General features: G+C 34.8%; 1 protein-coding gene and 1 pseudogene across 1 annotated transcript in view; one reads left to right on the forward strand and one right to left on the reverse strand.

Moving 5' to 3' along the window:
- Positions 1 to 10843: 10843 nt before the first annotated feature.
- The window catches only part of SEMA3C (semaphorin 3C), a 174666-nt gene continuing 161399 nt past the window's right edge, over positions 10844 to 24110 (reverse strand). Inside the window, exons 15-17 of the mRNA XM_047097367.1 lie at positions 20238 to 20305; positions 17943 to 18073; positions 10844 to 13594 (exon numbers count right to left, since the gene is read on the reverse strand). Of these exons, the coding sequence (XP_046953323.1) occupies positions 13181 to 13594; positions 17943 to 18073; positions 20238 to 20305 (613 nt within the window). The 3' untranslated portion in view covers positions 10844 to 13180. The remainder of the gene's footprint in view (positions 13595 to 17942; positions 18074 to 20237; positions 20306 to 24110) is intronic.
- LOC124525278 (uncharacterized) lies at positions 21754 to 21886 on the forward strand (annotated as a pseudogene).

The following is a 24110-nucleotide window of genomic DNA, read 5'->3' on the forward strand; positions in this document are numbered from 1 at the left end:
CTAATAAATATCGAAGGCTTGAAACCATTCCGTTTATATCATCTGACCACAATGGTGTTTAATCAGAAATTAACAGATACTTGATAATAAGATATCTGAAAAAAAGTCCCTAAGCATTTGGAACTGTATCAACATACCTCTAGATAAACCATGGAGCAAAAACAAAAACAAATAGGGGTGCCTGGGTAGCTGAGTGGATTAAGCGTCTGACTTCAGCTCTGGTCATAATCTCATGGTTCGTGAGTTTGAGCCCTGCTCTGGGCTCTATGCATAGGGCCTGGAGCCTGCTTTGGATTTTGTGTCTCCCTTTCTTTCTGCTCCTCCCCTGCTCACACACTCATTCTCTCTCAAAAATAAATAAAGATTAAAAAAAATTAAAAAACAAAAACACCTGCTTTATTTTAAAATTTCATAATTATGCCATACCAGAAATTATATCTTTTGCAAGTACTTAAACAGAATAAAAAAAGGAGATGTTAACTTAGAAATGTGTTAAGGGCTACATAGCTTTTCAAAAATATCTTAGAGGGTACTTTAGTGCCAGGGTGTGAAAGCCACTGCTTAATCTCATGGGAGATATTTAATGAATAATTCTTGCCATCAGAGACTGTAACAATGAAAAGTAAAGGGTGGTGAGTACAATAGGGGTTTTTGGTCCTATATTTCTATCTTACTTCTGGGTTTGTGTCTTGAGGATGTATAAGATCTGGGAGGGGCCAAGCACACACACACACACACACACACACACACACACACACACACACACACACTCCCCAGTAATTTTAGGTAAGAGGGGCTCTTGGCTTGTCTCCCAGAATGATGCAAAAATAGCAGAAATAATTATCTTTATTCTTCTAAGTATTTTTGGATGTAGTGGAAAGTTTACCTGCTCTGAAAGGACTTTGCATGGGCAACAAGGGACAACCCAGGGGATTCCTCTGCACTGACAGCAAAGTTTAAATAAAAAAAATTATGTTGCCATGCATGCCAATATAGATAAATTACATCAAATACCAGTTTAACTACCTTGATGCAATCTGAGATAAAAGAGGAACAAATGCCCAAGTATTTGAAATAGTTTTGGTCTCCTAGTGGAAAAATAATAGCATGTACTTACTGGGTCTTCACTATGTGTCAGGCACTACAAGAATTCCATGTGTATTAACTTAATTCTCACCACTACTATATGTGATACTGTTATAATTCCAATCTTAGAGAAAGCAACAGTTCATCCAGGGGGGATGCAATGTTCCCAGGTTATATCATTTATAAGTGGAGGAGCTGGAATAGAAACTTGGAGCAGAAATTGAGACTTATTTTGAAATAATAAATAAATAGAATACAGCTGTTTTGTGAATTTATGTGTGCATAATTCATGATATAACAAATATATACACATACATAAGTAAAAACATCACTGGGACTTTACTGATTGTCCCAAGCTGACATGGCTTAACTAGCACTTCCTCAGGTTGTGTTTCCCACAGCTTCTTTTCCTATTCAGGAGTCAAGTTGATTTCAACCATCAAACCATGATTTACAAATGCCAAATCACATCAACTCAAAAGAAGATACTTTGAAGGTCCAGCTTCTCTGGAAAGCCATGATGTAGCAGAGAAAGAAAGAGTATTACAACCTCCCATATCCAACATGAAAGCACAAGTAAGTAAAAGAAAAAAGAAAACAGAAAGCTTCAACTCCTTTTTCCTATATAGAAATGTAGAAATAACATTTTGAAAGACAAAACAGGAAATTCCTTTTATGTCATTGTATCCCCTTCATGAGCCAAGGATCACATGTATATTGAAAAATATCCAGAGAGGGGTGCCTGGGTGGCTCAGTGGGTTAAGCGTCCGACTTTGGCTCAGGTCATGATCTCATGGTTTATGAGTTCGAGTCCCGCGTCAGGCTCTGTGCTGACAGCTGGGAGCCTGGAGCCTGCTTCAGATTCTGTGTCTCCCTCTCTCTCTGTCCCTCCCCTGCTCATGCTCTGTCTCTCTCTGTCTCAAAAATAAATAAAACATTTTTAAAAAATTAAAAAAAAAGAAAAATATCCAGAGAAACAATAGTAATGGCTTTTAGTTTCATAATAATTTTATCATACATCCATTCTGCCATGCAGAAATCATTGTTTTTGGAGTCATAAAATGCTTGAATGACATTTTTATATAAATAACTCAGAGAAACTCTTAAGGAATAGACTTCACCATGCTTTTGTTCTTGGGGAACACAGAGGTAACCTGACATAGAATAAACAGTATTAATGTGTTTGTCATTAATGCTATTAATGTCATTCTTTAATAGCATTTTATGTAAGTAACACTCGAGCATGGCAGCATAATAGCCCTGAGAAATACACAATTCAAACTGGGTTGAAGTATTATTTTATGAGGTGAATAGACAGACACATTAGTCACTAGACTGAGGATGGCATTTTCTTATCTTGAAGCTAGTTCTCCCAATTCTCAATATCTATGTGCTATGAAAGTAATATTGTTATGAAACTACAAAAAATGAAATATATACATATATATATCAGAAACCCCTTAGGAAAAACAATTTATTGACAATGGGATTCACTGAATGGCACACACATAGAATGTATAGCAAATGATTTGATTTTGCAGAGAGGCTGGTATTCTTGTGCAAAAGATGATGGATAAAAGGATAGGGGGTTAAAATCTAAAGGAAAAACAATAAAAATTCAGTCTCCCAAAGGTTTCTCATCATGCATAAAGTTCAATGAAATTCTCAATGCCTCTAGGTAAAAATTTTTACTGAGTCTGATTATTTCCTTGACTGGACTTGAGTGTTTTACAGGCTTAACTATGCTGTAATACAAAGGTGCAATGTCTTTCTTGACTTTAGCTACAAGAATAGGTATAGGAAAACATCTTTTTCTTTTTAATTTTTTTAAGTTTATTTTGAGAGAGAGAGAGAGGGAGGGAGGGAGTTGGGGAGGGGCAGAGATTGAGTGAGACAGAATCCCAAGCAGGCTTCATTCACACTGTCAGCACAAGGCTGGATACGGGGCTCTATCCAAAACCATGAGATCATGACCTGAGCCGAAATCAAGAGTCAGATGCTCAACTGACTGAGCCACCCAGGCACCCCTACATCATCTTTTTCTTAAATTCTTTTTCCCTTAGGTAGGAGGCATAAAGCCTCAAAAGCACATTTAAATGATACGAAATATATTACAATTATTTTAAACTAAGGTTAAGATGAATTATAAGCAAAGGAGATTCTGAAAAATAATGATGCAATTAGGGAGTATTGTTGAATCATGAGGTTGGAATATTTGTTGAGATAATTTTTAATATTTTTGTTCACTTTTTCTCCACTTACGTTATTACAGAGTTACGGCCTAGAAATAGAAAAAATCTCTAATACTTCTGTCTTTCAAATGCGTTAGCAGAATTATGAGTTAACTTGTGGCTACCTTCCCCTCAATTTTATAAAGGCTCATTTTACTTGGTAAGATGTTATCTGACCTGCTGACTGCAGGCTCCCCAACCTGGGTCACTGGCATGTAACTTAAAAAAGAACATGATGAAGATTCCTTTCTGCTCTAACAATATGTCACTTTCTAAGTAAAGAAAATATTAAATATTATTGAACACTTAGTATATCATATGTTCTGTTCTAATACTTTGCTGGTATGAACTTGGGCAGACAACTAAGGCAAAGAGAAATTCAGTAACTTTTCCAAGATAGTGAGCTTGGATTCAAATCCAGGCAGTCTGGCTCCAAACACCAAGCATTCCTAAACTATACATTTTTCCCCCACTGTTAGAAACAACATAATCTGCAAAACTGATAGGTGTAAATGGATGAACAATGCCTTTTAAAGAGAAAACAAATGGGAATTTTCTTGCATATATGTAAAATACAGAAATTTACACAGAAACTGACACTATTGGCTTCTTCTGGGGTTAGGACTTGAATAAATGAGGGAAAATGGTACAAGGAGAATTTTCCATGTATATTCGTCTGGAAGTTTTGAATTTTGAAATATCTAGATGCATTATTTTCACAAAAATGGATCAATAAGTAAAACTTAAAAAGAGAAAAACAAGTATAAGATTCAGTAGATTCTATCATGTCAATAAGCAATTATAAGTCCAACATTAAAAAGAAAAGTTGAGAGAGGGGCCAAGATGGTGGAGCAGCATGGAATTTTTTTTTTTTTGCTTCCCTCGGCCCTGAAATGCAGCTAGAGCAACTCCAAACCATCTTGCACATCTAGAAAACTGGTTTGAGGATAAACACAACAATCTGCACAACTTGAACCACAGAACTTGGCAGGTAGGTATGAGGCACGGAGAGGTGAACTGGGGAAGAGAAGCTACCTAGAATAGGGAGGGAAGTTATTGCTTGCAGAGAGAGGATGGAGAGGCGGGGGGGGGGGGGGGGGGGGTAGAAAGTACAGGAAAAGCAATCTCTTCTCCCCGCCCCCCCATCCCATCCTGAAAGCAGCTGGAGAGAAAGAAAGACAAAGAGTAGACTGAACAAAAAAGAGAGAAAGGAGAAAGGAACTGCAAGGGACTGGAAAAAAAGGGAAAAAGGAGAAAGGAGAGGGCTTAAATTCCATGAGTACACTATAAACAGGGGAGTGAAGAGCCTGAAACTCCACAGCTCAATACCTGGTGGTGCTCTGGTGGGAAGGGCGAAAGCTCAGGAGCAGACAGCAAGAGCAGAGGGGTCTTCAGGCTGGAGGACGTCTGGTCCTGTGCAGAGAACAGCCACATTCGCTGGTGTTGGAAAAAAGACGTTAACAGTTCACTGAAGCCTGGTGCCAGGTGGGTGTTGTGATTTACCATAATCGCTGAACCACAGCTGCTACACGATTGCGCGAACTTTCTCTGGGGCGGGCTGGCACCCGGCCACAGTCTCTGAGCATCTACAGCAACACAGTCCTGCCAACGTTCCAGGGGGTGGGCCGGCACCCAGCCATTACTCGCGAGACCTTCCACCAGAGGCTCTGAGCGGGTCAAAGCTGCAGGGTGCTCAGAAGGGAGGGGTTTGGAGACGAGGCCCGACTGAGATAAAACTCAGGAGGCACGTGCCGCCTGGCAGGTTGAACAACTTGGTCAGTGTAGAAGCGGGGAGGAGGCGGAAGCCAGAGACACAGGAGGGGTGTGCTTGATTGCCAGTCAGCAAGAGCACAGAGTACTGATACCAGAGACGGGTAGCTGTGTGACACCATTTTGACGCCTCCCACGCATGCGCATACACGCCTACACGCACCACAGTGATCCACCCCAGCAAATTAAGTAGCGCCATCTAGTGGAAAATGTGGTGGCTACACTAAATCCCACCCAACTGGGCCACCATGCTCTGCAAGAGCACAAATCTCTCTCCCTGATTAGTTTGTGGACTATAAAGGGATTCATAGTTTGACTTCTAGGGGAAGCCGGATGTAATTTCAATCTTATTTCATTCTGTTCACTGGTCCATCCACTCATTTTTTTTTCCTTTTTCTTTTCTTATTCTTGAATACAGAAAGAAAAAATTTTGTTTTCCGTTTTTATAAAAAAGATCTTTCTTTTTTCTATTATATTTATACTTTGTGTAAATTTTCAAATTTCTATTATACTTTCATTATTTCATTTTATTCTCTTTAATTTTTTCATTTTTTGAAATTTTCGATGACTTCCTTTTTTTGTTTTTTCTTTTTTTCCTATTTTTTCCCCTTTGTTTCCTTCCCTTTTTTTTTTTTTTTCTATTCTATACAGCTTCTTTCAACAACCAGACCTAACCACACTTAGGAGTTAGCACCCTTTATTTGATTCTTTTTGGTGTTGTTTTTAATTTTGTAATTTTTATTTTTTTAATTTTATTAACCCTTTTTCTTCCTTCAAAATGGCAAAATGAAGGAATTCACCTCAAAAGAAAGAACAGGAAGAAATGACAACCAGGGACTTAACACACATACAAGCAAGTTGTCTGAACCAGAATTTAGAATCACAATAATAAGAATACTAACTGTGGTTCAAAAAAGCATAGAATCCCTCTCTGCAGAGATAAAAGAAGTAAAATCTAGTCAGGATGAAATTAAAAATGCTATAACTGAGCAGTAATATGAATGGATGCCACAGTGGCAAAGAGGGATGAAGTAGAGCAGCAAATCAGTGATATAGAGGACAAACATATGGAGAGTAATGAAGCAGAAAAAAAGGGAAACTAAGGCAAAACAGTACGATATAAGAATTAGAGAACACAGTGACTCATTATAAAGGAATAACATCTGAATCATAGGGTTCCCAGAAATTGAAGAGAGAGAAAAGGGGATAAAAGTTTTATGTGAGTAAATCATAGTGGAAAACTCTCCTAACCTGGGGAGAGACACAGACATCAAAATCCAGGAAGCACAGAGAACCCCCATTAGATTCAACAAAAATCGACCATCAACAAGGCATATCGTAGTCAAATTCACAAAATACTCAAGCAAGGAAAGAATCATGAAATCAGTAAGGGGAAACAAGTCCTTAACTTATAAGGGAAGACAGATCAGATTTGCTGCAGACCTATCCACAGAAAATTGGCAAGCCAGAAAGGAGTGGCAGAATATATTCAATACGCTGAATCAGAAAAAAATATGCAGCCAAGAAATCTTCATCCAGTAAGACTGTCATTCAAAATAGAAGGAGACATAAAATTTTCCAAAACAAAAATTAGAGTTCGTGACCACTAAACCAGCCCTGCAAGAAATTTTAAGGGGAATACTCTGAGGGGAGAAAAGATGGAATAAAAAAAAAAAATACCAAAAGCAACAAAGACTAGAAAGGACCAGAGAACAACACCAGAAACTCCAACTAACAGGGAACATAATGGCAATACATTCATCTCTTTCAGTACTTACTCTAAAATGTCAGTGGACTAAATGCTCCAATCAAAAGACATAGGGTAACACAATGGATAAGAAAACAAGATCTATATGGTGTTATAAGAAACCCATTGTAGACCTAAGGACACCTTCAGATTGAAATTAAACAGATGGCTCTCCATCTATCATGCTAATAGTCACCAAAAGAAAGCCAGAGTAGCCATACTTATATCAGACCATCTAGAGTTTAAAATAAAGACTCTAACAAGAGATGAAGGGCATTACATCATAATTAAAGGGTCTATTCACCAAGAAGATCTAACAATTGTAACATTTATGCTCCAAATGTGATAGTGCCCAAATACATAAATCAAGTAATCACAAAAATACAGAAACTCATTGATAATAATGCCATAATAGTAGGGAACTTCAACACCCCACTTACAACAATGGAAAGATCATCTAAACACAAAATCAACAAGGGAACAATGGCTTTGAATGACACAATGGACCAGATGGACTTAACACATATATTCAGAACATTTCACCCTAAAGCAACAGAACACATACTTCTCGAGTGCACATGGAACATTCTCCAGAATAGATCACATACTGGAACACAAATAAGCCCTCAACAAGAACAAAAAGATCAAGATCATACGATGCATATTTTCACTATGAAACACTATGAAACTCGAAATCAGCCACAAGGAAAAATGTGGAAAGATAACAAATACTTGGAGACTAAATAACATCCTACTAAAGAATGAATGGACTAACCAAGAAGTTAAAGAGGAAATTAAAAAGCACATGGAAGCCAATGAAAATGGTAATACCACAGCCCCAAACCTATGGGACACAGCAAAACACGGTCATAACAGGCAAGTACATAGCAATCCAGGCCTTCCAAAAGAATGAAGAAAGGTCTCAGATACACAACCTAACCTTACACCTTAAAGAACTGGAAAAAGAACACCAAATAAAACCCCAAGCCAGCAGAACACATGAAATAAGAAAGATTAGAGCAGAAAACAATGCTATCAAAACCAAAACAAACAAACAAACAAACAAAAACAGTAGAATGGATCAATGAAACCAGGAGCTGGTTCTTTGAAAGAACAAAATTGATAAATCCCTAGCCAGTTTGATCAAAAAGAAAAAGAACCAAATAAATGAAATCAAGAATGAAAGAGAGATCACAACCAACACAGCAGAAATATAAACAATAATAAGAAAATATTATGAGCAGTTATACGCCAATAAAATGGGATATCTTGAAGAAATGGACAAATTCCTAGAAACATATAAACTACCAAAACTGAAATGGGGAGAAACAGAGAAAATTTGAACATACCCATAACCAGTAAAGAAATCAAATTAGTAATCAAACATCTCCCAAAAAACGAGTCCAGAGCCGGATGGCTTTCCAGGGGAATTCTCAAACATTCAAAGAAGAGTTAACACCTATTCTTTTGAAGCTGTTCCAAAAAATTGTAAATGGAAGGAAAACTTCCAAACTCATTCTCTGAAGCCAGCATTACCTTGATTCCAAAACCAGAAAAAGACCTCACTAAAAACGAGAACTACAGACCAATTTCCCTGATGAACATGGATGCAAAAATCCTCAACAAGATACTAGCAAACCAGATCCTACAATACATTAAAAGAATTATTCATCACAACCAAGTGGGATTTATACCTGGGATGCAGGGCTCGTTCAATATCCGCAAAACAATCAATGTGATACATCACATCAATTAAAGAAAGGACAAGAACCACATGATCCTCTCAATAGATGCAGAGAAAGCATTTGACAAAAGATAGCATCCTTTCTTGATAAAACCCTCAAAAACATAGGGATAGAAGGATCGTACCTCAAATCATAAAAGCCGTATATGAAAGACCCACAGCTACTCTCATCCTCAATGGGGAAAAACTGAGAGCTTTCCTCCTAAGGTCAGGAATAGGACAGGGATGTCCACTCTTGCCACTGTTATTCAACATAGTATTGGAAATCCTAGCCTGAGCAATCAGATAACACAAAGGAATAAAAAGCATCCAAGTCAACAAGGAGGAAGTCAAACTTTCACTCTTCACAGATGACATGATACTCTATGTGGAAAACCCAAAAGATTCCACCAAAAAACTTCTAGAACTGACCCATAAATTCAGCAAATTCACAGGATATAGTATCAATGCACAGAAATCAGTTGCATGCCTATACACGAATAATAAAGCAACAGAAAGAGAAATCAAGGAATTGATCCCATTTATAATTGCACCAAAATCCATAAAATACCTGGGAATAAACCTAACCAAAAAGGTGAAAAATTTATACACTGAAAACTATAGAAAGCTTATGAAAGAAATTGAAGAAGACACAAAAAGAAGGAAAAATATTCCATGGATTGCATTGCAAGAACAAATATTGTCAGAATGTCAATACTACCCAAAGCAATCTACATATTCAATGCAATCCCTATCAAAACACCAGCATTCTTCACAGAGCTGGAGAAAACAATCCTAAAATTTGTCTGGAACCAGAAAAGATCCTGAATAGCCAAAGCAATCCTGGGGAAAAAAAAAAAAAAAGAACAAGGCTGGAAGCATCACACTCCCAGACTTCAAGCTGTATTACAAAGCTGTAATCATTAAGGCAGTATGGCACAAAAACACTCAGATCAATGGAAAAGAATAGAGAACCCAGAAATGGACCCACACACGTATGGCCATGTAATCTTTGGCAAAGCAGGAAAGAATATCCAATGGAATAAAGTCAGTCTCTTCAGCAAATGGTGCTGGGAAACCTGGACAGCAACATGCAGAAAAATGAACCTGGACCACTTTTTTACACCATACACAAAAAGGAACTCAAAATGGATGAAAGACCTAAACATTAGACAAGAAGCCATCAAAATTATAGAGAAGAAAACAGGCAAAAACCTCTTTGACCTTGGCCGCAGCAACTTCTTACTCAACATTTCTCTGGAGGCAAGGGAAACAAAAGCAAAAATCAACTATTGGGACCTCACCAAGATAAAAAGCTTCTGCACAGTGAAGGAAACAATCAGCAAAAACTAAAAGGCAACTGACGGAATAAGATATATATTTGCAAATGACATATCAAATAAAGGGTTTTTTTTTGATAACTCAACTCACTCAGGCAACAACATGGTGGCAAGGATGTAAAGAAAGAGATCTCTTTTGCACTGCTGGTAGGAATGCAAACTGGTGGTTTTCCACTCTGGAAAACAGTATGGAGGTTCATCAAAAAATTAAAAATAGAACTACCCTACAACCCAGCAACTGCACTACTAGATATTTATCCAAGGGATACAGGTGTGCTATTTCGAAGGGCCACATGCACCCCAATGATTATAGAAGCACTATCGACAATAGCCAAAGTATGGAAAAGTTCAAATATTCATCAATGGATGAATGGATAAAGAAGATGTGGTGTATGGATATATATATATATATATGTATGGATATATATATATACACATCTACACACACACACACACACACACACACACACAATGGAGTATTACTTGGCAATTGAAAAGAATGAGATCTTGCCATGTGCTACTATGTGGAGGGAGCTGGAAGATATTATGCTAAGCGAAATTAACCAGTCAGAGAAAGACAAATATCATATGACTTCACTCATAGGAGGAATTTAAGACAAAACAGATAAACATAAGGGAAGGGAAGCAAAAATAATACAAAAACAAGGAGGGGGACAAAAAACAAGAGACTCTTAACTACAGAGAATAAATTGAAGATTGTTGGAGGGGTTGTGTAAGGGGATTGGCTAAATGGCTAAGGGGCATAAGGAAGGACACTCATTGGGATGAGCACTGGGTGTTATACATACGGGATAAATCACTGGAATCTACCCCTGAAATCATTCTAGCACTATATGCTCACTAACTTGGATATAAATTAAAAACAAAAATAATAATAATAATAAAAAGAAAGAAAAGTTGAAGACATTCTTGGGGAATTCAACATGTTTTATTTTGCCAGGCAAATGATTTCTTCAATATCCAATTAAATATTAAGGTACTAACTACATTTCATTTGTTTTCTCACAGAGTGAACATTCACCGTAATGACAGTTTCATCATGCTAAAATCTATTCACAAACCTACACTTTGAAAAAAGTGCATTCCTAGGAAATTTTATGTACAATACAAATGGAAAACATATTAAATCACTGAAATGTCAAACTACACAAAATAATACTAATTAACCACCAATATTCAGTATATGTTGACAATATTTTTTGAGAAATTTTTCTTTACATTTGGCAGTTATGTTCAAAATTTTCTATAATTTTAAAAGTAATAAAAGTATATACAATTGAATAATGTTCAAAGGAGAAGGTATTAAATAGCACAAATAATATTACAAAACTAAACACCCTTATTGTCTATCATTCTGGTTTTACACTAAGCAAGGGGACCTGTGTAGTTACCCTATCTTCTGACTCTAAAACAATTTTACTTTAACTCTGTACATAGAATAGAATGGTCATAAACATTGAAGATGGATTTGGCTTTCCACTGATGTGCATTTCTATTTTTGCACATAGAGAAGAAATAAAGAAGTTTAGTTATATTCTTTAAGCAGGCAAAATATCTGTATAATAAACTGCTTTAGTGAGTACTTTAGAATCATACACACTTAAATAAGAAATCAGAAATCTTAAATAAGAAATCAGAAATCTTAAATCTTCTTAGATTCTGATCAATGATCACATTCATTTGGACAATGATTTAGCTCAAGCTTTTATACTGTGGTGTTTAAAAAGGTAATAAATCTACCTTAACTTCTTTGTGGACTATAAACTATACCTATAATTTGGACTAGATTTTGAAAAGATATATGATGCAATTTCTATTTGCACCTGGAAACATGACCATTTCTTGAAAAGTAAATAAAATAAAAAAGCAAAAGTTGTGTTTTTAAAGGAAATATAACAATAGAAAGACATTTCTCATATTTCTCCCATTTAATTGCTATTTGGAGTAAAACGTTCAAAAATAAATTATTCTAATGAAAGGATCCAAACTTACAAATAGAAGAAAGTTATTTTACTCATTATAGAACTTATCATATTTGTATTTATATACCAGTGTGCATAAGTACCAGCATTCTTTTAAAAGAAAGTATGTCTATTTTTGTTCATATTTGAATTTTTTTAATTTCTCCACAAAATGAGCACCTCTTCAGCACACATTAAATATCATTTAAAAAGAAAATGAATTGGTGACTTAAAATCTGTATGATATCTGAGGTTGGCAAACCAAAAAAATGTGAGAGTTAATTATTGAAATTAATCACTGACGTTAAAAATTAGTTATATTTTTTATAAACAGCTCTTAATAAAATTGCATTCCTTACTTTATTTTTTCCCATTTTAGTTTCACCTCTCATATACAAGTTTGATATTTCATTTTTTCTTCTTATATTGTTTACTTTGCCATGCAGACTAGAAAGTTAGAACAAATACAGTAATTAATTAAACAGTGTGAGATTATATTCTCTGAGTCTAAAATAACTTAAATAACTTCCAAAAAAAGTGCTTTCGTTTGGAAGGTAATAGCATAAGAATATAAACTTAAATGCTTCACTGACATAACTCCAATCAAAGATGTTTATGGTGAGGGTCATTTATTTTATCTTCCTAAAACAAAAAAAAAAAAACCCAAAGATCAATAACAGGTATCAGCAACTGACCATTTTCACAATAATAAAAAAAAATAATATATTTCACTGGAAAAAAATAAACTGTTCATTGTTTTATTTATGAATCACTCACGTTTTATACAATTTTTAGATGCTTTCTTCCTTGACTTGTATCTATTCAATATTTCTTTTGAGAGCTACTCTATCACATGTATTTATACCACTTTTACAATGTAAAAGTTTTAAATGTGGCATTTGTGCTCATATTTAAAATCAGTGACAATTCCAAATCTAAACCGTTAATGCAAGGAAGGAAAATCACAGGGTTATGGCCCTCATTCAATTAAGGGATGTAAGAATTTTAGTTTTATAGCCGCCATATCGATTTTGAAGAAAAAGTAAATAAAGATATAAATAAAATCTAGGTTAACTTAAATATTTATATGCACCATGAGGACCATGACATGTCTAGTGCTAGTCAATATCATACAAGAAAATGCATGCTCATTTCAGTTCATGTAATATTCACTTTGGGAGTGAGTAACCACATTTATCAGGAATTTCCCATGGGTTAAAACACAAGGTTCTTTGCTCAAAATTTGATCATTGAAGACAGACCATTCTTTACTGGAAGCATAAGCCCCAAGTAAGAGAACATTATGACTCTGGCAACTGATTCCTCCTGTTTCTACTTTTCCGGCTATTGATGAGAGCTTTTAACTTGCCATAGTCCCCTCTTATCTTCTGGGATTCTTCTCCATGTTGATGTTGCTGCCGAGTGTCTTTGCAGTACTGATTAATCATCTGCATTTCTGAGTGGCTGAATGCCCCCATGATGTCCTTTGGGTGGAAGGGTAAAGCTCTCACAGAGCTGGCCCAGGTCCATGGGGACCATTTGTCTGTCACAACAGCCACCATTTCAGAATCTAAAACTTTGAAGTTGATCTTGGCTATTGTCTGCTTGAAGCTGTTTTCTGTTGCAATGCAGTGATATAGTCCTTGGTCAGAATCCTGAACAGAGCGGATTAGAAGTCCTTGTGAAGTGGCTATGATTCGTTCATTCAGCTTGACCTAAAAGAGAGATTCATCAAAGATCCAAACCCAACTCTTTGTCTTCTAAAAAGATATGATCAACATATACAGAGTATCACTGAACTTCCGAATTTGGCAAAAGCATCTAGTACTGATCAGCTTCCTTCTTAGTGAACATAAAGTTTTGGTCAGTTCCACTGCCTATTTTGCCCAGGAGACGTTGTCTTAAGAGCATTGAATCTATTAAAATCTATTAAAGACAGGATGAAGTTATCACCCACATTGCCAAAAATAGCTTAAAGTTCATTCCCTTTGGATGGAAGTAGTTTCTCCACCAATAAGCACAGAGTTTTGATTGCTTTGGGAATATGAATCACAGTCAACCTATATACACAAAATTCACAGATAATTTAAAATATCTATTTCATCCTGGAATTCCTGTCTTTAATTGCAACAAAATACTCTCTTATTAGTAAAATCATTAAGCCACAGTTAAATGGTTGAATTTTTATCATTTTTTAATGAATGAATGAATATTCTCCTAAGTAAAAACTGAAACAATTCATTACTTTATTAAAGCAGTAAGATGACTCAAAAAAAATCATGTAAGCAGAGACTGAGTTTTGAATACTATCGAGGCCTTTTCCAATTATCCCAAACTAAAGAATGACTAAAAATAAGATGAAATGCCATCATCTTCTAAGTCTTCTAAGTAGTTTTACTTGCCAAGGAAAGATAATACAAAGCTATGAGATAATATTTAATTATAGGCTTGTCCTAGAAAAACTATTATTTGCTGGATATTAGTTAAATGCATGAAATAATCTTTCTTAAAGTTCTAGCTATAGTATTGCCAACAAACAGACTAAAAACTTAAGTGGTAAGAAGTTCTTTAACATGCATACTCGAGAATGTTCTTTCACTGAGGGAAAAAACAAAAACAAAAACAAAAAAAACACCCCTGACCAAAATAAAAATAAAGGAATGCATGTACAATGCTTCTTTAAATGGTAAATTTCTGTGTAAATAGGTATTTTATTATCAATGAAATAAAAATCAAACATAGATTGTTTTAGATAAAAAGTAAGCTTCACACAAAAGCACAAAAAGGCAAAGTATACAATTGAAATACAGATAATAGAACAGACCTAGAAGAGGAAGGTCAGGAAGAAGGACTGAAATATATAAACTGAAGTTTTGATGTTAATTTAATTTTTAAAGTTTAAGTGTGTCCCCAAGATAGTTTCAATCATGTAGAAATGCATTCGAAAAAAAAAGGAGAGAAAGCCTTTTATGTTTGTGCAAAATTAGGAAAAATTGTGGATGCCAATTTGATAAAATCATATAACATGTATATAAAATGTGATGCAGAAACTTCTTTTCTAGGAATTTATTCCAGAAGATACAGTCACAAGTATGCAAGTATTCATGTAAATGATGTTTTATGAGAAGAAAAACAATAACCTAAGCAGTAGATGGCTTTAAAAAAACCTTAAGATATATTCATATAGTGGAACACTATGTGGCTAGAAAAAATACGTTAGCTGCATATGTACTTACTGATATTAAAGTGGGTGAGTGTACATCAGAGAGAGAGAGAGAGACAAAGAGAACGATAAAAATAGGAAAATTATGGAGAATATTTGGAGGAATACATTATGATTGAATATATAATTCCTAGTAGCTTTATACTTTGGGGAAGTGTGAATAAATATTGAAGTGAAGGGGAAGAGGACTTTTAGTGATCATTTTATGCTATTCAGTATGAACTAGGTACATTTTCTCCATGAGCTTTTATCATTTGTCTTACATTTTAAAAAATTCTTTAAATGTTTATTTTTGAGAGAGAGAGAGATACAGAGTGTGAGTTGGGGAGGGGCAGAGAAAGAGAGGGAGACACAGAATCTGAAACAGGCTCCAAGCTCTGAGCTGTCAACACAAAGCCCAATGTGGGGCTCGAACTGAGGAACAGCAAGATCATGACCTAGACCGAAGCTGGATGCTTAAACAACTGAGCCACCCAGATGCCCCCGTCTACATTATTTTTAAAAAATTCAATATTTACATATTAACATGAGAAATAAGCACCTTTTTTGCCTAAACTACTAAGAAAGAATTAGGATAAATTTAATAAGACAGTAATAGTTTGCTTAGCCAAAGTAAGGAGTAGAATTGTGCTCTATAAATTCTAGATAAAATAGATTTGCATAATTATATTATAGTTAATGTTTTCCTAGTCTTACAGCAATCTTATGCTTTTGAGATTTGAAGAAAAAGCAAGATAGTAATAACTGAGTGCCTACATTCTTGGGCATTCTGAAATAAAATATCAGAAATATCACAAAAGAGATTCAATCATTAAATCTATAACTCAATCCATTATTAATTGCTTCATTATTTCTGTGGCATGTATTCAAGCTTGTATGTACTTGTTTTCTTTAAATAATACAAATTATATTCACTGATTGTATATGATTCTATTTAACTTTTTAATATTTTTTAAGTTTAATTATTTTTGAGAGAGAGAGAGCACACGTATGTTCAAATTGGGAAGGGGCAGAGAGAGAGGGAGAGAAAGAATACCAAGGAGGTTCTGTGCTCAGCATGAGCCTGATGTGGGGCTCAATCCCATGACCCAAACTGTGAGATCATGACCTGAGCCGAAATCAAGAGCTGGATGCTTAATCAACTGAGCCACCTAGATGTCCCTCTATTTAACTTTTTAGTGAATTAAAGAAAAACATTTTATTCATGTAAGGTAATCCCTGTTTGAGTTGTAGATTTCCAATTCACATATATACACACAGACCTTCTCAAGAAGGACTGTCCATGAATACATGCCATGCTTTAGCCTAAGAACTTCATTTCTGTATAATAATCATCACCACACATTATGACTTCTACCTCAGCTTACGTTGTAAGACAATTATTATCACCTATATCCACTCAAAAGAATTTAAAATTAACTAGTCTGTAGAAATTTCAAGTCCTTTTTGATGACAGATTTTTGTAGCAAAGTAAACAGATCTTAATATTTTTATTAATAATGATGTCTAAAAAGATTTTTTTAGTATCATAGAATTCTGGGGCAAGAAGAGGTCTTAACGTTCATCTAGCTCCTCTTTCCTCCAGATGGTTAAAAAAAATAATCTTTTTTTTTTTTTTTTTGAGAGAGAGAGAGCTCGCTCCTGAGTGGGGGCAGAGGCAGCAGGAGAGGGAGAGAGAATCATAAGTAGTCTCCATACGCAGCACAGGGCCCAACAAGGGGCTCAGCCTCAGGACTGTGAGATCATGACCGGAGCCCAAATCAAGAGTTGGATGCTCAACCAACCGAGCCATCCATGTATCTCAGTTAAATCTCTTCTTATGCAAGTGCTCATCAGCCTGTGGTTTAATATCCCATAGACATGGATGCACAATGACTAAACAGCTCCTACTGTCTTTGGACAGGCAGGCATGAGTTGTAAAGTATTCTCCATATGAAGCCAACATCTATTTCAGTAACTCTGATGCAGTGCCTGGTTCTATAGCTTTGGATTGTGTCCCTTCTACATAGTCCTAATTAACTTAATATGTAGTACTTAAACTGTCCACAACAGAATACACCCAAATGGGGAAGGCTCCATTTTCCCCTTTGCTCCATCAGACTTTATGAACACTGCTAAAAACATGACATTTTAGACTACCCAAAGGCTTTATATATACATATATTTTTTTCTTCTTCTTCCTCTTATTTGTCAGTACAACATGACATGAGTATTATGGACTTCATTATTTATAATATTTCACCCTATGCTGTTTTACAATGTTTCCCTTCTAAAACAGCTCTTTAAGATCACTGAAAAGTTAATGTCAGTGTCCTTTTATTTGAAAAAACTGCTTTTTCCATATCACTAAATAAAGGCAGTGCTCCCATAAACAATGGTTCCATACATTACCTAACCAAAATCATAGAGTTATGGATAATAAAGCAAAGGAAATAGATTACTGCACGGCAGAAAAATGCTTCTTACCATAAAAGTTATAGTTCAGTGAAATTTCTTGCTGAGGAAAATTGAATTTTTTAAAAGCTCCCTTTTATCTTGTGAATCACACAAAGGTGCTGCTGAGTGAGAACTTGGCTTCTGGTTTTGCACACATCTTGTTTCTTTTACAAATGCTTCCTCCTATCACTACCCCCGTCTTGAGCGCAGGCAGCAAGGATTTCTAATTAATTCATCAACTCTACAGACAAAGGATTTTAAAGGAAGTGGCACTTGTCATCCTGAGGACATAAAAGGATGTTCATATGCCTTTTCTTTTTCATTTGATCTGAACTTCACTAAGGGGTGGTGATTTAATGTCTTTCCAAAGCCCTGACTGATTGCTGTAGTGCTGCCTTACTCACCTCTTTCCTCCTGTCTTTGTCTTTCTGTAACAGCCACTTGATAGATGCCTGTGGAGACTTAGGGGCACACTCAAGGAAAGTGGTGTTATTTTTTACTCCATACTGAACAATTTCAGCTGCATTTCTATATGCTGAAAAGCAAAAATGAAAGGAGAAAGACAGGGAATAGAATTCAGAGCATATTCTCCTATATGAAAGTTTATTTCTCTATACAATTGTGATCATCTATAGAAACCACCAAAAGGCAATTTTTAATCATTGAACAAGCAGACTATTATACATTGTTTACCTGCTGTGTTTAACCTAAAAGGAAGGACAAAAAGACATGGGGGAATTGATGTTTATTCAAGAATTACTTGATACCAAGGAATGTCCTTCATATCACTTTGAACTTTTAATTATTACAATATACTTATGAATTCAGTTTTCTCAGTTTTTCATAGCTGAGAAAACTGAAGCTGTGAATTATTAGGAAACACATCTTACTTAAAGAGTTAGTAAGTGCCAGGCATTATTAAAGCCAGTTTCATCCATACTCAATGTAGTATAGATGAAATTCAGAAGCTTCAGGAAAAGTCAGAAAGCAAAGAGTGTCTACAATGGGAAGTGGTGATTAAAGACACAATCTCTGTATTCAGATGTATTGGAAGCAAAATTCTGACTTCAACGATGCTGGGTGTGTAACCTTACACAAGTTACTTGACCTTTCTGTGCCTCAGCTTTACTTGGCTCTAAAACATGGATTATGTTTTCAAATAGGTTCTTTACTGAAATTCTTAATTTAGGAAGACCATTTAGTATAATCATGTGGTAGCTTAGACATAAACAGAATCTTTATTCATAAAACAGGGATAATTATAGTGTAATTATAATTATAGAAACTGTAGTACAGTTTCATAAGCATTAAGTGAGATAGTCCATTAAAAAGCACTTAACTCAAGTTCTGACACAAAGCCAACATAGATGTTCGTTCATCGTGACCCCTAGTGACAGACAGTTCTAACACTAGAGCGAATACTATTAGTACAACTGGCACAAGTATTTATAAAATAGTATACAGAGAAATGATAACTTGGATGTATTCCCTTAGATGTATGGAACAACCAAGCAAAATGTGTCATAATTTTCTCCTTATACTTAGTGGAGTTAGTAACGTCATTTTTTTACTAAAGAAAGGCCCACACTCAAAAATATTAGCAATAGGAATCTTGGTGTTAATTGTTAGCAAGAGTGTGTCTGCAGCACCTGCATGAGCTAAGAAGAGCTCTGTCTGAAGATACTTCACTCAAGGGATTGATGTGGAGCTGGGAGAAAGTATACTGGGGAAAGTATAATAATATGGGATCTACATGTGAGGATCAGAGAAAAACGGGTTAGATTGCTTGTAAGACATAAGACAGGACCGCCAAAAGTACTGGAATGGTTATAAACTGTAAAACCAAGGCACTGTAGTATACCCATGAAAACAGCAGGATATTCACATAGCCCAAAGTGGAAGCAATCCAAGTGTCTAGCGATAGATGAGTGAATAAACAAAATGTGATATATGCATACAATAGAATATTTTTCCATTTCCAACAGAAAGAAATTCTGACACATGTCAACAATATGAATGAACCCTGAAGAACTGAAATAAGCCAGTTACAAAACGAAGAATATTTTGTGATCCCACTTATAAGGGGTATCTAGAATAGTCAAATTCGTAAAGACAGAAAATAGCATGGTAGCTTCCAGAGGCTGGGGCAGGGGGAATAGGGAGTTAGTATTTAATGGGTATAGAGTTTCACTTGGGAAAGATGAAAAAGTTCTAGAGATGAGTTGGTTGTACAACAATGTGAATGTACTTGATACCACAGATCTGTACATTTTAAAATGGTTAAAATGGTAAATTTTATGTTGTTTCTATTTACCACAATAACAAGCAAACACGGTACTATTCTATTTGTTTTCAGTGGTAAATTTTTTAGAGCAATTTTTTTTTTCTTAAGAAAGAAGGTAACAGCTTTGTTTCTTCAGAAAGAAAATAATAGCTAGGAAAATCTGTAACTGATATCTATGTGAAAGACCTACCAACTAACATACCCAAGGTGTCTGTGTCCATGGACATTTGTCTTTTTTACTATACATACAAATGACATTTGATTTTTAATTTCCGTATCTGAACACCAAGAATCTTCATAGTGAATCTTTCCTTAAAATGGGAGATCTGAATTTATTATGAAGGTTCCCTCACTAAAATGTGATACAGAGTTTTGCTACTCTTTACCAAAATTGACCATTGCTCACTTTTAATACCTTTTAGATTAAATCCTCTGCATTGAGTCAATGGATTTCCATGTTTCACATCTTGTCTTCGGCTCCTCCTGTAAGTGCAGAGACAAATATAAAACTGACTTAGAATTAACATTGCTGATTACACCACACTTAAAAGATTGCATGTTTAATTTCACAGTATTTTAATTGCCTAAGCTTTCATAAAGAAAACAGGTCTGATTATCTAATACAGCTACTTCACATTTCTTGTTCAACACTTCCATGACAGGATGGGTACTTAACCCTTTTTTCATTCGGAATTAATTCTGTCCCTCCCCATCTAGGAAGAGTGATAAGATGGCTATGAAACCCTTATTATTTGCATTTCCTGGGTAAATGTTAGATTCCAAATTAATAGTGTAAATTTTAATTTAGGGACATTCAGCCAAAATTTTCTAAGATGAAACTTCTAATGTATAAATTCACTGGCATCTTCTTCCTTGTAATTTTTTTCTTAAATGAACATAGCTTTCTTAGAAGAGTCAACACTTTCTAATACTTTTAAGATATTTTAAAACTTTTCTGAAATAAGTGATACAGAGAACATGCACATTTAGTGTAAAATTAAGCAAAATTGTTCATTTACTAGAATAAGAATTTTCCTTCAAATTTTCACTTCGAAAAATGTCAAGTCAACAGAAAAGTGGTGAGTACTATGAACACTGAAAGAGACATGAATAGTTATACTTTGCCACATTTATTTTTTTCTATCATATGCAAGTACTGTGTTGTGTATTGTGTGTATATTATTTATGCACATATATGAAAACCTTTAGAAAATAAGTTTGCACACATGATAATACTTCACTCTTAAATACTTTGGCATGCATCTTATAAATAATCACTTATAACAACAATAGATTACTCGATAATATCATACAATACACATTTTATAGTAAAATTTCCCTAATTGTCTCCAAAGTACCCCTTATGGATTTTTTTTATTCATGATCCAAAGTTCACTCATTGCATTTTAGTTGTTATGTATCATCAGTTTAAGCATTTCCAAATTTAGGTACATTCTTTCTAAGCTGGTTATTATTTAAAGCAAAGTTTTAAATTATTTCAATACTAATTAATTTCCTGAGTCTATAAATTATATATTTTTAATAAAATTATATTTAATAAAAATTTAATAAATCTATCTATCCACATATAATTTCAATTGTATCACATAGTGAAACAAACCAAAACAGAGCAACTGATATTCTCTTAGCAATAAATCATGGGATGAAGATTGCTATAAGAGAGTAGGAAAGGAACCTCTCTTTAAATATTAGGAATACAGGGATAAACTGATTGTTTACTATCAAGGTTGAGAAATATATATAAACAAGCATATTACTTAAATGGGTTAGCTGTTAAGTCTCTCTTAACATTTTTAACCTTAAAGGTAAATTAAATATTCAGTTAAAGAGCAGAAATATTAAAATCACACAGGGATTATCAAATTCACAAAGTGAGACTAATCTCAAAGTCATTTATAGTGAAAAAAATCAACGCTTCTCGGCCTTTTGGCTAAGATCAAGTGTAGTATAGTGAAAAAAATCATTTTAAGGTTACAGCAAATCGTAGCTTGTAGATTTAATGGATTATATACATCTATTTATGGATATATAGCTATAACATTTTGTGTCATTTATGCATTCTTTTTCTTTTTTTTTCTTTTTATTTTTTTTCTAAATTTTTTTTTCAACGTTTATTTATTTTTGGGACAGAGAGAGACAGAGCATGAACAGGGGAGGGGCAGAGAGAGAGGGAGACACAGAATCGGAAACAGGCTCCAGGCTCTGAGCCATCAGCCCAGAGCCTGACGCGGGGCTCGAACTCCCGGACCGCGAGATCGTGACCTGGCTGAAGTCGGACGCTTAACCGACTGCGCCACCCAGGCGCCCCTATGCATTCTTTTTCTAAAAAAGTCATAATCCTTATTTAATTTTATATTTCTAATACAACCACATACACACAAACTAGTAAAAGTCACTCTTGTCTCAGCAAATACAATTAATGCTGTACTCTGGAATAGCTCCTATATCAGCTTTTTATTGCATTGCATTTGCTATATTTCTAAGTCACTGCATTTTTACTTGTGAGTGCACTATATTATATGAGCACCATGTGAGAGTTCTTATTGCTGAAAAAGTGATTTTCAGCCATCTAGAGAAGCAATATCATTCACAATGGTTAAAATGATTGTCCTGTGACTAGCACTATGTTATGGTTTACATAGCTGGACAACCTGAATTTATGGTATCACATAGCTTCCAGACATTCCAATACAGAAAAGCATTATTATGTCTTGGCTTAAATGATGAGATCAGCAAGACAGCTATCTGAGATTTTTTTGTATTTTGTAGATTCCCTTTAGGGCATTCATACAGCATTGCAAAAGCATGCTGGTAGGCAGAGTAATATTATACTGCATGTAGGATTTGGGATTTGGGCTCAAGTTATCCATGTTTTCTCCCTTAGAGTCTAATCCTTTGGATAAACAATGAAATCATTTTGTTCTTGTATATAAAACAGATAATTTACTTGAAGTCTGAACTGATTATCTTGTCTTAGAATAAAATTTCTTACTTGCATGTCTGATTCCAGAATAAATAACATATGGGATTAAATTGCAATATTTGATACAAATGCACAAATATTTAAAATACTTGAGAATGAAAAGGAAAATTGCTTGTATTGTTTGCTAGGAGCAAACTTTTAAAAAAGAGAAACTACTGAGCCAATAATAGTTAAAAACTTTATTATATCAAAGTATAAACACTGATTTCTAAGTATCACTGTACTTGTTTCCATACAAAAGACACATTTTTGATTTTCATTCCTATGAATTTCTCCATGGTATGTTTGCGTACCAGATAGATAGACAATAAAATTGCAATAAAACCAGGTAAGTTAACACTATTAAAGAAAATGAATATGGAAAATACAAGTGATCATTTTCATTATTACTATTAATCACTAAAAATAGATGAGAATTTAGGAAATACTTGATTCAGCAAACATGGTTTGCATTCACCATGATATATGCTTAACTAAGCTTTAAAATAATTTGGAGAACTTCAATAATATGGATATTTTTAATAAAACTTTCAGTGTGCTAGCCAAAGATGGGTATGAATATGTCAAAGAATAAGATATAGATAGATAGATAGATAGATAGATAGATAGATAATAGGTAGTTAGATGATAGAGATCAAACCTTTTCAGCTTTTTGTGACAGAATTAAGACACTGCTAGAGATTCAGTTCTTTAAAGGATTACTACTTCCTCTTTCAACCCATAATACATGTTTTCCCCCTTTCCTTGTACTTTTTTTTAAATTGAGAAATAATTGACATATATTAGTTGCAGGTGTACAATATAATGATTGGCTATGAGTACATGCAATGTCCACAATAAATCTAGATAACATCTGTCACCATACACAGTCACAAAATTTTTTTGCAATGCAAATTTTTAAGATATACTCTCTTATCAACTTTCAAATAGGCAATACAGAATTATTAACTATAATCACCATGCTGTACATTACATCCCCATAACTTAATTATTTTATTATTGGAAGTTTGTGCCTTTTGAACCCCTTTGTTCATTTCTCCCATCTCCTACCCCACCGTTGGCAACCACCAATCTATTATCTATGTCCATGAACTTGGTGTGTTGTTTTTAAAATTCCACATACAAGTGAGATCATACAGTATTTGTCTTTCTCTGTCTGATTTATTTCACTTAGCATATGCCCTGAAGGTCCATCCATGTCATAAATTGCCAAGATTTCATTATATTTCATGGCTGAATAGTATTCCAGTAGGGTGTGTGTGTGTGCGTGCGTGTGTGTGTGTG

This window comes from Lynx rufus, unplaced genomic scaffold, assembly GCF_022079265.1.
Source record: "Lynx rufus isolate CCGP_SWC_20201006 ecotype Redwood Valley unplaced genomic scaffold, mLynRuf1.p SCAF_4, whole genome shotgun sequence".
In the NCBI taxonomy this organism is placed as follows: Eukaryota; Metazoa; Chordata; class Mammalia; order Carnivora; family Felidae; genus Lynx; species Lynx rufus.